Source organism: Mesitornis unicolor, unplaced genomic scaffold (assembly GCF_000695765.1).
Source record: "Mesitornis unicolor isolate BGI_N332 unplaced genomic scaffold, ASM69576v1 scaffold4507, whole genome shotgun sequence".
Taxonomy (NCBI): domain Eukaryota; kingdom Metazoa; phylum Chordata; class Aves; order Mesitornithiformes; family Mesitornithidae; genus Mesitornis; species Mesitornis unicolor.
Window position 1 is genome coordinate 91,192 of NW_010198290.1, and position 12,595 is coordinate 103,786.

A 12,595-nucleotide genomic window follows, 5' to 3' on the forward strand; every position below is an offset into this window, starting at 1 on the left:
TCTTTTGATAGCTGCTTAGATATTTATCAGTCACTCTTTCATCATTCTTTCATCCAGGATTGTATATCTGCTTGGGAGTGCAGGAAAGGCTCCTCTTGTAAATGTGGTACATAGTGGATCTGGTTTATTGTCCTGTATTGGAAACTGGGCTTGTCTACCAGTAATAGAATATTCTTTTTTCCCTATCTCTGCTCCAGCCCAGATCACCTTGATGTGCGTTTAGGATTTGACCTCTGCGTGCAGGAGCAAGATTTTCTATGCAAAAGGAAGAAGTATGTCACTCCTGCTCTGAAAAAGGTCCTGCAGCTGGAACAGGATCTGCTGGACCATGAGGTCCGTAGAGCAAACTTTCCAAACATCTAAGGAGTGCTTAGCAGGGGGACGTAACAGCATAATGTGACCTTTTTTAATTCACAGGTTTTCTTTTCTAGTTTTTCCTCATCTTTAAACTTATGTAGTTCCAATATTGTTCCATACCTCTAATCTCACCCTGCTGTTTGTGTCATTTGCAGTTGCTATTCTGAGTTTAACTTTTCTCCTGCTACACCTACATTGCAAGCGAGGCTAGATATCCCTTCTATAGAAATAGCTTCTTCCACAGTCTTTACCCTACCATTGTTATCCTCGTTGATAATCCTTCCTCCTCTCTTTGACCTGTGAAATTTCTTTTTAATTCCTGCCTTTACACCTGATGGTTTTTGTCTTACTGTCTCTCTTGGTTTGTATTAATGCCTTTTCATTTGCTTTTTTAACCGAAATTCTGTGTTGAATGCATTGGAGACAAGTGTCAGTTACCTAAGCAAAAATCCTCATTACTTTTGTTCCTGTTCTTGTTTACAAAATAAATGGTAGCCTACGTTTCACTAGAGAGAATTTGGAAAAAAAACATCTAAGTCTGGGCACATGTGATGGTGTCAGGCTTTGTGAAATAGGAGGCCTCTACTGAGAACCACAGTCAGCAGACACCAGCCCTTTCTGTTTGTGTGTTGCACAGACCCCAGTGGTGGCCATCATGACTACGGGAGGAGGGATGAGATCTTTGACCGCGCTGTACGGCAGTCTGCGGGGGCTCAAGAAACTCAATATCTTGGACTGTGCCACATACCTGACTGGCTTGTCTGGTACTACATGGTAAGTAGGACCGGGCAGCTCTTGGCTGGAGTCTTCCTGATGACACCAATGCACTGAAGTAGGCTGGGGCTAGCATGCAGTAGTCCACCTATGTCACCTTCTCAGCAGTCCTACTTTTTAAATCTTATTCTAAAATTGGCAGATTAAAGTGTTTTCATGGGGGAAAGTCACATAATTTGCAGCAGCATGAAAACAAGTGTTTTTCTAAGAACAGGTTGTGGAAAATTGGCCAAGCCATTTTGACAGGGATAATGACTGTAACTTCAAAGGGAATGTGATAGTTTCTTAGGGAACTGAAGACAGAAAACCTTTACTTAATTTCAAATCAAGAACTTAAAAGAGAAACATAAAATGTAGCCATTGCCTACTTCAAACCTTGGCGTGGGGTTTTCCCAATTCAATACATATTTCCTCTCCCTAGGACCATGTCAAACTTGTACAGAGATGCCGAATGGTCACAAAAGGATCTCGACAAACAAATCAGCGAGGCTCGAAAACATATGACAAAATGCAAAGCAAATTCCTTTTCCTTGGAGTATATGAAGTATTACAAAAAGCAGCTGTGTCAACGGAGAAGAGAGGGCCGCAAAACATCTTTTATAGATCTCTGGGGGCTTGTCCTGGAATCTTTGTTGCATGATGGGGTACAGTATATCATAAAGCAGCGCTTACAGTGGCTTACAATTTTCTGAAATTTAATTTCTGCAGAAGATATCTTCCTGTTTGTTCAGAGAGAAGTATTTTGTTATCAGACTGTGTGCATGCGAATGCACAGCCATTGCCAAAACATTTGGTGGCAGTCTTTTAGATATCAGTCATGGTGGAAATCAGCATTCTTGCTTGTGAGAAAACTCCATGATTAACATTTTGAAAAAATAATCTCTTTAAAGATTTGGGGGGTTTTGCATCTTCTGCAAGTATTTTCTTTAGAAATAGCAAAATTGCAGACATTATATTAATGTCCATGAGTGCGATTAACAAATGGACAAATGGAGGTCTTACATGAACTTGCAACATAATGTGTTGGCCTGGTTTATATAAAAAAATATCAAAATATTTATTTATATCACTTTATATCAAAAGTATTGCTTTCTGTTTTTCATACTTTCCTTCCATTTTCATCCTAATGGGTCATCAAATAATCTGGCATCAGATTAGATGCCTGCAGATATTTCAGTAACAGAACGCTTACAGGAATTTTGAAAAATATGAAACATTTCAGAGTTTAAATCCAGTATGCATTATACATTAGAGGCAGGAATTTTTCTGCCTTACAAGCTTAGATGCAGAGAAAACATTCCTGTGCTAATTTTCATCTTAGTGTAACTGTATTTCTGGAATCACAGAAAGACAACCATAGACTCTCTGATCAGCAACGGGCCATTGATCGTGGTCAGAACCCATTGCCCATCTATACTGCAGTGAATGTCAAGAACAACTATAGCACTCTGGATTTCAAAGGTAATTATGAGACTTCAGAGAGCCATTTGTCTTAATATTTTAGCTGGTAAATCCTGGGACAGTCTTTTTAGATAGTCTAAAAAAGCCTCCTCAGATGATATGTATCCATGTAATGCCCTTGTGGTGAGGTAGAAGTTTGACTTTCTGTGCATGCATTTGTACCATGCTTACAACTTGTTGCTTTTGGTCTAAAATAGACTTAACTACAGAAATTATTTCATTCCCATGATAACAATATCACTTTATTAACAGCTAAGGGGCTGTAAAAATGTACACTATATATTGAAATGTCGTTCTCTTCTTTGTGTTCCTTTTCACAGAATGGGTGGAATTTACCCCTTATGAGGTGGGATTTCAAAAATATGGAGCTTTTGTTCGTACTGAGGATTTTGGCAGTGAGTTCTTCATGGGTCGGTTGATGAAGAAGGTCCCTGAATCCCGGATCTGCTTCTTAGAAGGTAAGCTACTGTCTTAAAAAATCTGATTTTTTTTAATTGTTAGCTATACAAACTAAGTACTAATAAAGCACTATTGCATGACTGGCAGGGCAGTTTTACCAGAGAGGATAAATATCTCATCATTGAATTAATACTTACTATAATGGATTCAGTTCACTGCAAAAAAGAAAATTAAGGTGACAGAGAAATAGTTGTTTTCATTTTTACAGCTAGTTTTGGATAAAAATATAGTATCGTTTCCAGTCCAACAATAAAATTCAGGTCCCTGAGAATCCAGCTGTTTCACTTAGTGAAGGAGATCCTGCACTATTTTAGCCTAAGCCTATGCTGGACATGCATACGTTTGCACTTCCTGAACAAAAAACAGTGAAAACTTGTGCCTAAGGGAAAACCAGAGGAATTGTCTCTCAGGCTCAAAAATGCAAGGTCAAAACTAATCTCCCAGGGTGTTAACAGGCTTGTTCTCAAAAATGGAAGCCTACAAATGCAAAGGCTGTAAGATCACATTGTAGTTAGACCCTTATCAATATAATTCTCCATCAAATCTCTCAGACTGCAAACTTTCACTCTTTCTTTTTATACCAGCTTTGTTACACTTGTACACCTAAGTACTAGAAGACAAAAACTTGATACCAAAATAGGGGCTAAAAACGAGCAGGCAAATAAAAATGACACATCATCCATTTAAAACAAACTGAAGAACAGCATAAACCTTGCAAATGTCATCTGATGATAACAGTTCTGTAATTCATGATGTGTGAGTGTTTGAATTAGAAAGCTCTTTCCTTTTGCAGGCATGTGGGGTAGTTTATTTTCATTGAATGTGTTATATATCTGGAATTCATCCCATTCATCAGAAGATTTCTGGCACAAGTGGACCCGGGATAAAATCAACAATATAGGTAGAGTGTCGTACTTCTTTCTCACTGTGTATTTATTGTTAGATAGATTTAATGGTAGATAAACCATCATACTCATCTGCTATGTGAGATGTGCAACATGTATTTGACATTTTTGGCATGTTTCTTCAAAGGCTGCATTGTTTTCTGAAGGAATTGTGTTCAAAGTCTCAAAACATAATTGGATAACTTAAACAACTCCAGTCCTGTGATCTATGTGCTCACTGAGGGCTCAACACTTATGTTGGCAGATGTGTAAAAAAATGTTCAGGAATAATAAGATTGATCTGCAAATTATTAATAAAGCAAAAATATTTTGACTATAGTAAGTAGGAGCTACTGTAATACAAATGAGTACAACAATTACACTTTCCCAAAGCCTGCATTTAATCTGTTCCACAAGCGTGCTTATGTCTGGTGCACATTATTATTACTGCCTGGTACTGGGTCTTGCTTTTTATCCAAGTCTAGACTGTGTGAGGAAATGGTAGTTGGCTGGTAAGAGTAGCATTTTATTTCCTTTTTAATTTGGTCACGTGTGTTCATTGAATCTTTTCATCTTAGGCCTTATAAATAAAGAAAACACTGTTTTTTATTACTTATCTTGACATGCTGGGGGATGACCTTGCTCTAGGCAGGTAGAATTTAACAGCCTTTCCCTGTGCAGAGGAGGAACCCCTCCTGCCAGTGAAGCTGCACGAGCTGAGAACTCGTCTGTTCACCCCTCCCGGCCCCCTTGGCAGCGCTCTTCGCAGCATCCTCACTGACCGCCTCTGCATTGCCCAGGATCACAACTTCCTAAAGGGTTTCCAGTTGCATAATGACTACCTGGAGAACAAGCACTTCTGCAGATGGAAAGGTAACAGAAGACCTGTGTGTCTGGGAAGAGGATAAACACACAGAAAAAAAACCCCAAAAACCAGATTTTATATTAAACCCATTCTCCAAGGTTAGAGGCCATGTTTGGGCAGAATCACTATTAAATCAGTCAGTTGTGGCACACTGGGATGTAGGATGGAGTGATGTTAAGCCTTGTGCCAATAGTTCACTGGTGGTAGGGGCACCAGGTCCTGATGGTGTTCCACCCTTTCTCTGTTTGAAGACACACTCAGTGGGGAGGTACAAGAAGCCTCCTTCATGAATGTTGCCACTGCAGGTCCAAAACTGCGTGTGGCTGGTGTTGGGAGGGCAGAAGAGAAGGATTATGATGAATGTTGCTTCCCCAAAGACAGCAACCAGTTAGGGCTTAGTTATGCCAGTTTCCAGTTAGACTGGAAAGCAGGCTAACCAGTTTTATGCTATTGCCCTTACAACAAGAAATATCTTTCCTTTTAGATACTGTGTTAGACACATTTCCCAACCAGCTGACACAATCAGAGGAACTCCTGCCTCTAGTAGATACAGGATTTTTCATCAATACAAGCATCATGCCACTTTTAAAACCAGAGAGAAAGGTGGACGTCATCCTGCATTTAAATTACAGTGCGGGATCCCAGATACTGGTGAGTATTTCTTCTTCAATAGCTGCAAACTCAGAAGTTTCTAACACTTAGGCACTATCTATATTGTTCCTACTAAGTGTCTTAACCACTAGTATTTTTAGCTTAATGCTGCACTGTGATATTTCTTCTATAGGCTATACATATTCCCATTTGTTTTTCTTGTACAATACAACTGTTTTGTGCTAAGAACACAAAAACCTTCTCTCCACTGATGGAGTGCTTTCCAATAGGGGTTTCAGAGCTTTCACAGAGCTAGATAGGAAAATGCCTACTTTGTTACTAGACTTCAAGAAATCCTGAGCCCTGAAATCCTTTTTAAGTCTTACTATTGTTCTGTTCATTGATTCAGCCTCTGGACCAGACCTGCAAGTACTGCTCAGAGCAGGGAATCCCTTTTCCCAGGGTAGACCTGAGTGAAGAAGACAGGAAAAAACTGAAAGAGGGTTACCTCTTTGATGGTGCTGAGACTCCAGGAGCGCCAGTACTGCTGTTTTTCCCACTAATTAATGATACCTTCCAAAAATACAAAGCACCAGGTAAGTAATCAAACATATAAAAAAAAAAAAGGTTGACATCACAGCCAGCCTATTGAAGGGAATATATTTAATACTCCAACACTTACACTTCACTGCTGGCTCATTTTAAAACACCAGACCTCTCTGTCACTTAGTTACTTGTTTTACCAAATCAGATTTGCTGCCATGACAGTCCTGTTTTAATCCTCACGCTAGTTAGTTTGTGGGTGACTTTGATGTACATATGTGAGTCATGGGCACAGCCTAGAACTGCAGTGTAGACCCATGTAAAAGGAATAATCACCATTTTTCTTCCTTCATCATGTGAAGCAGTTGATATCCACCTGAGCCAGGGACTGAGCTGTCAGTTTTAAAAATACTTCTTTGTTTAAAACATAATTTTAAAAACCCACAGGAGTCATTTAGATTATGAACTCTCTCTGTGGACAGATGCCTCCTTTCCCTGCTCTGTTAAAAGTCTGCTTGCTTATGACCAGTAACTCCCATCTCTACCTTTCCTTCTAGGTCAGAAGCGCTCAGAGTCAGAGATGGAAGATGGTGAAGTTGATCTCTATGGCTCCTGTTCACCTTATTCAACATATTCACTCCAATACACTGAGAAGGCATATGACCGTCTGGTTCAACTGGGTGAATACAACATCCTGAACAATGAGGACCTCATTATGCAAGCCTTGCACACAGCAGTGGCACAGAAAAGGCAGAAAAAGAAATAACGTCAAACAAGGGAGGATACTCTTGTGTCCCTTAACCCACCAGGAGGCTGAAGCTCCCTTAAGATCAGCTAGCCGGCTTCAAAGGATTCCTGCTCAGCTCCACTTAATGGCAATCTCAGATGAACAAAGAAGACACTGAAGAGAAACTTTTTTATCCAAAGAATTTCACTGCAGCAATTCATTGCAATTCAGCTGCAACAGTGGTACAGAGGATGGGCAGCCATGAGGAAGAAAGTGCCGAGATGACCATGAGCATGGTGCTAGTTCCCTTGAGAAAGAGTTTGAAATATTTAAGTCTAACATGTTTAGGGCAGACAAAATTAAAAGCATATTTTATTAACATGATTTGTGCTTTGTGTTTGTCAGGTGGTGGTGAGGCAAGCAACAGCCTGTGGGCCCGGTTTGTGAAGGGACTGTGGCACATTGTAGACGTATGTTTAGAGAAAGAAAGGTACATGTCATATGGCATCCTGAGGGCACAGATCACCTCCAACAGTGGCTTTGGGCAGAGACAGAGGAAGCATAGGCCATGGGTATCAGATAAACCGAGAAAGCAAAAGAGTGGTTCTCCACTGCTTGGCTATCAAGCTCTTCTGTGAGCCCCCTCACTGTTTCTTGGCTACCCGCTCCTCTTCTCACTCCTGGTGTGATTGGTAGTAACATAGCGACTAGAAACACAAGCTGAACAGGACAACACTGCTGGCTTTAATCCCCCTCGAAACAAGAGCAAGGATGTGCAGGTCCTTGAATTCATCAGCTCCACCTGCCCACACTGCTGGCTGGGTCTTGCATGAGCTGAGCACCTGCAGAATTAGGAGGCACCCACAAGGTGGGGAAACGACTTCACGTGGTCTTGGTGCAAGAAGGAAGATCTTGTGTCTTGCAATAGTGCACCTAAGGAGGATATACTGCTCCACGAATGTTACCTTTTCCTCTTGAGATAGAAAATATTTATTTTCCCTATACTGTTGCTGTGAACCTTGTGCCACCCGTGAAGAAGACAAGAACAGCGCAGACCTATAGAGAACTCTGGAAGCTCTGGGAAGGTTTGCTACAGCAAGTATATTCTGCAAGACAAGATACTGCAGGAGGATCTGTGCCTCCTGAGCTGTAATTTCTCTTGGATTGTCTCTGCAGCAAACCCAGCACTGACCTGCACATACATGGCATAATTTGACCATTTGGGCCAAATGTGCAGTGATGAGAGGTTGCCTAATGTAGGCTTCTGTCCCTGTTCCCAGGAGGGAAGAAATGGTGGAGCACTTTGCTTGCACCCATAGCAAAGATCCTCCAGCTCTTCTTGTGTTCCTCGCTGCCTGATTTGTTTCCTAGCATTAAGATGCTTTACTTGTTCATTTGAAAAAAAAACAACAAAACAACCAACCAAAGAGTAGAGAAATATCTTCATGAGATTAAAAACTGGATCACACAGTCATAGCAATATGAGTACACAGGAGTGTTTATTTCCAAACGCACAAATAAGCTTCTTTTGATTAAGTTCACCCTATGCAACCCATGTTCTATGTTGAATTAATAACACAAAACACACTACTACTTTACAGACCAAACGAGTTACTTTATGTTTCTCCTGCAGCATCCAGTTCTCAGTTACTAACAGATGGTACAAATTCCCTAATTCTTCATAAGTATTTGTGTTATTAACTAAAGTAATATTGAAAACATGAATAAAAATAGGACCAACGGGTGATATTTACAGCATGTGATAGATCTCCCAAAATAAGTAAAGCCCACTCCATATCTGCATGCATTTCTTTTTTCTTATTCTGTGGTAATTTGAGAATATTGGGTTGGAAGATGAAAACACAAATTTTTAATACAAGATTTTGATTCTCCCGGACCACCTACTATGAATTATCAGTGACTTTTCAAGCATACTATTTCTTAATAGTAGTGAAAAAAGTCAATTATGTGTTTAATTGCTTTCTGCTCAAGTTTTCTACTTTTGCCCCTTGTCTGGTTATTTTCTAATGTGCTTAATAATGTAAAGGTGAGCTGAGTTTCTCGGTATATGTACCAGTACAGCATCTACAATTTGAAGCCTACTAAAACCACTTGTGGTTACATTTCAATGCTAAAATTCTTTGGCTTCCACAAAAACTTTGTACTGGGTTTATAGGGCAAGATTTTGGTAGCAGGGTGCGGTGCTGCTGGGGGGGCCTCTGTGGTTTCCAGCCACTTTTCAATGTTCAGGTGCAGGATTTCATCTCTATTTTCCAGATGAGTAGATAAAGGTATCTGCAGTGTGCTTGGCTGAGTCATGTCACTCTCAAGCTTTAAATAGCATCATCAGAGCCTGGTAGAGGGAGCAGGACACGTTGTTTCTGTAATGACACACCAATCAAGGACAAAAGTGCTCTGTGCAGCTCCCTGTTTTAAAATATAGGCAAAAAGGAGTGTCAGTGCCTGGGAAGGGTGTCAGTGAAATGCTTGTCTTGTTACTGTAAGGGAGCTCTCGGAATATAGTCACACTTTTATTTCTGTAGTGCTGAAAAGTTGTAGCTTTAATAGTACAATTTGTCCAGGGTAGACTCTCAAAAGGGTTTTTTTTTGTGAGTTATGCACAGGTTCTGCCTCTTAGCTCTTCTTCATTTTGCGTTTATGCTTCCAGGATGAAATTCTGAAAGTTAGTCTTCTTGCAGTCAGCCTGGACTGATTTCCTCATGACAAGTTCACTTTCTTGGCACAGTCAGCGTGAACCTCTCAAGAGATGGTTCTTATGGCTACCAAGAGTTCAGAAGCAATTTCCTCTCAGAATACCACCAGTGTCTCCAGCTTCAGCCATTCACATATCAGTGGGGAGGTGGGGTATTTACCACATGGTTTCGTCCTTGACCTTTCTTCTAAGATACCCCCTCAAATTGATAGGCTCTTTTAAATTACTGTGGTCATTTATAAAATGTCTCATTTTAGACATTTTCTGGGGGATGGTTTTGCTCAGCCTATCTCAAGATTCAACAAACCTGGAGGAGGCTTTTTACACCTTCCACATGTGAAATCCAAACAGAAGGTTCAGCAAGGAGCAGCAGTAGGCCTGGGAGACCTCCTCACTCAGGAGAGGAGAGCAAGGGCTGCGAAATGCTAGAGGTTAAAGCTAAGCCTGGAGGGATAGTTAGGGTGTTTGGCTCCTTTGCCTTTGTAATCCTTGTTTGCAAGTACATAATGATAAGTCTTCAGCCAAACATTGAGGGACAGTTTTCTGGGGCATGGTTTTCCCATTCTTGCTTGCTAAATGGGCCTACCAGCTTGCACTTCTTTAATTAGTCTATTTTATAACACTGTACAGTTAGCTCTGATTAGCTCCTATTAGGTTGCAGAAGAACAAAGTAAAGCAGTGAATACTGTTTTGTATTTGTACTATTCACCTTATTTCTTCCTACAGATTTATAAAAGCCAGAAGTAACACCAGATCATATTATTTGACTTATTAGATGTCAGACCTGTACATGCCATGCAGTTACTTAAACAGACTAAAGTGTACCTTGAAGAAAAATGATCCCTCGTCTTTAAAGATACCAGGAATGGTGAACTTACATTTCATAGAACAATGTGGGTGATCATCTTCTAGCAATAAGTATGCACATTATTTCCAGTCTCATTTAGCTTGGCCAAAGCCCAAACACTAGTTCTTGTTAAATCTTTTACTATTAACTTAAACACCATTGCATCACCATTGTTTCTTCATTAAAGTAAATTTTATAAAATATACCAAGGTTACATCACAGTCTTCTTTTAATCAAACCAGTAGATTCGGCCTTTCAAGTTCTCATTTTAAAACAAAAAATCTTTATTTGCTAGAGCTGTACTGTTCTTGCACTCCCTCCAGCTCTTTGTCATCCCTTTATAAAATGCAGGTTTCAGTATGTTTCCCAATATTGAGTATACAGAGATAAACATTGCCTTGTTATTCTCATATTCTTATATATAAACGACTTCCCAGTTTCAACAGACAGAATCCAGTTGTCCACATTCACCATTAAAGACTTCTGCTGAGTTGCTTGTCTTCTGGTGAGTTGCTGTTTTCAATATTACAGTCCTCCCTTTCATAAGGGGGTGTAAATTGCTACATACATTTGCCATTCTTTTAATCATAGCATCACACTTCATTGTGTTAGAATTAACTGTGGTTAATCAGGCCAGTTTATCAAGCAGGTTTGATTGTTCTGCACGATTGCTCTGTCCTCAGCATTACTCAGCACTCTGAGTCTTTGTTCTAAGAGCAATTTGCCCAGTCAGGATGTCGTGCTTATTTCCAAATTACTCATGAAAATGCTGAATAGTGTTCAAGACCAGTAAACTCTTAAAAAATCCTCAAGAGAAAACTTTTATCAGTGATGTTTCTCACTGAGGATTAATTCTGAAATCAGTTAGCAAACAAATTCTTAACCTTACTAATAAATACTTTTTTTTCAATGTTTGCATAACAAAATCTTACTATTTTTGCACAGTGTATAAGTAAAAAACCTGCAATTGCAGGATAGAAAAAAAGCTCGGTCTCTTCTTTTGAATAAATGCACTATTTTTTACTGACTGGCTTCCACAAGGTAGCTCAGTGCTTACCAAAACTGCTCATCACCTTACAGGGAACCTCTAATGCCAACTCTGAAAGGTTTCTTTTCCATGCAGTTATATTGCATCACCATTTTACTGTGCCGTGCACCTTACTGGTGCAACACCCTGTAATTGCTTTGGCATCCTTTGGCTTTATTGCACTCTGGTCACAGAAAAACAGCTTCACTACTGTGGTTTGCAAGATCAGTGCAAGGGAACAGCACACTTCAGTTTTGGCAGTATATTGCGATCACCTCCAGTACGTACCTAAGATACGGAAATTAAAGAATTCATGTGCATAAGCCAAATACAAGGGAGACTTTCACAAAGCTTAATAGAAATAGATTTTAAAGAAAAAAAGGAAAATGAAATGCACAATTTTATCTACCTTTATTAAGATCGGCTCCCAACAGCTTTCTTATCCTTTTTATTATTCCCAACTATATAGTTCTTAAACTCTTAACCATATGGCTAGACATTCAGTTCTTGTGCAAGCCAGGTAGGTCCCTTATTTCTGCTTCCATGGAAAGGATTCAGACATCATTTTTACTCTCCTTAGGTGTTTTTATACATATTTATACACGTGCGCGCACACACATACACGTATGGAATTTGTCTGGGTGGAACCACCTGCTGTCCAGACAGTAAATTGTATTAGTTAATGACTGTCCTAAGGCTAACTTATTATACGTCATCCATCATTTTGGGGGACAACAATCCCTTGGGTGGTGGAGTGCAGCTTTCAGTGTATAATTGCTTTGTATGCTGAAATGGGTATTTCATATAAACATGTACATTAGCATATGCTGTACGAAACATATGAAACATAAATGAGAAGAATGTCTGTGACTTTTAACTAACTCTTGACTGAAGATAGGCGTTGCTACTAACCACAGGGATGATGGAGCATTTGGTGTTTATGACTGCCAGCCCAAACTTTGAGGAATAGCAAGAGAACCACAAGTGGTAATATATGATAATCGATTTCCAGTTAATCAGATATTGTGCCCACTATTGCAATGGCAACTAGGGTAACCAATCTACTGACACCTTATCACATCCCTCTTGCTACTTTTGAAAATGGGCACAACATTAACTTTCCTTTCAATCTTCTGCAGTATTTCGAGAAATAAAATAGCTGAACCACAGACAGCCAAGAATCTTCCTAGACTACACTTTTGGAACTAATTAGTAAGTATTATTTCTATTCTGTCTTAATATATATTGTATGGCTATGTGTTGCAAAGCATTTCATAATATTCATCAATGAAACATGTGAAGTTTTTTCTTTCCCAACATAGAACAAGTGTTTTATTTGCATTCCTG

At 39.6% G+C, this 12,595-nt stretch overlaps 1 protein-coding gene across 1 annotated transcript in view; it reads left to right on the forward strand.

The window, feature by feature from the left end:
• LOC104544275 (cytosolic phospholipase A2 epsilon-like) overlaps positions 1–12,595 on the forward strand; it is a 25,310-nt gene that overhangs the window by 10,579 nt on the left and 2,136 nt on the right. The window contains exons 12-21 of the mRNA XM_010189096.1: positions 198–333; positions 995–1,131; positions 1,553–1,775; positions 2,478–2,592; positions 2,913–3,050; positions 3,845–3,952; positions 4,617–4,808; positions 5,285–5,451; positions 5,801–5,987; positions 6,492–6,686. Of these exons, the coding sequence (XP_010187398.1) occupies positions 198–333; positions 995–1,131; positions 1,553–1,775; positions 2,478–2,592; positions 2,913–3,050; positions 3,845–3,952; positions 4,617–4,808; positions 5,285–5,451; positions 5,801–5,987; positions 6,492–6,686 (1,598 nt within the window). The remainder of the gene's footprint in view (positions 1–197; positions 334–994; positions 1,132–1,552; positions 1,776–2,477; positions 2,593–2,912; positions 3,051–3,844; positions 3,953–4,616; positions 4,809–5,284; positions 5,452–5,800; positions 5,988–6,491; positions 6,687–12,595) is intronic.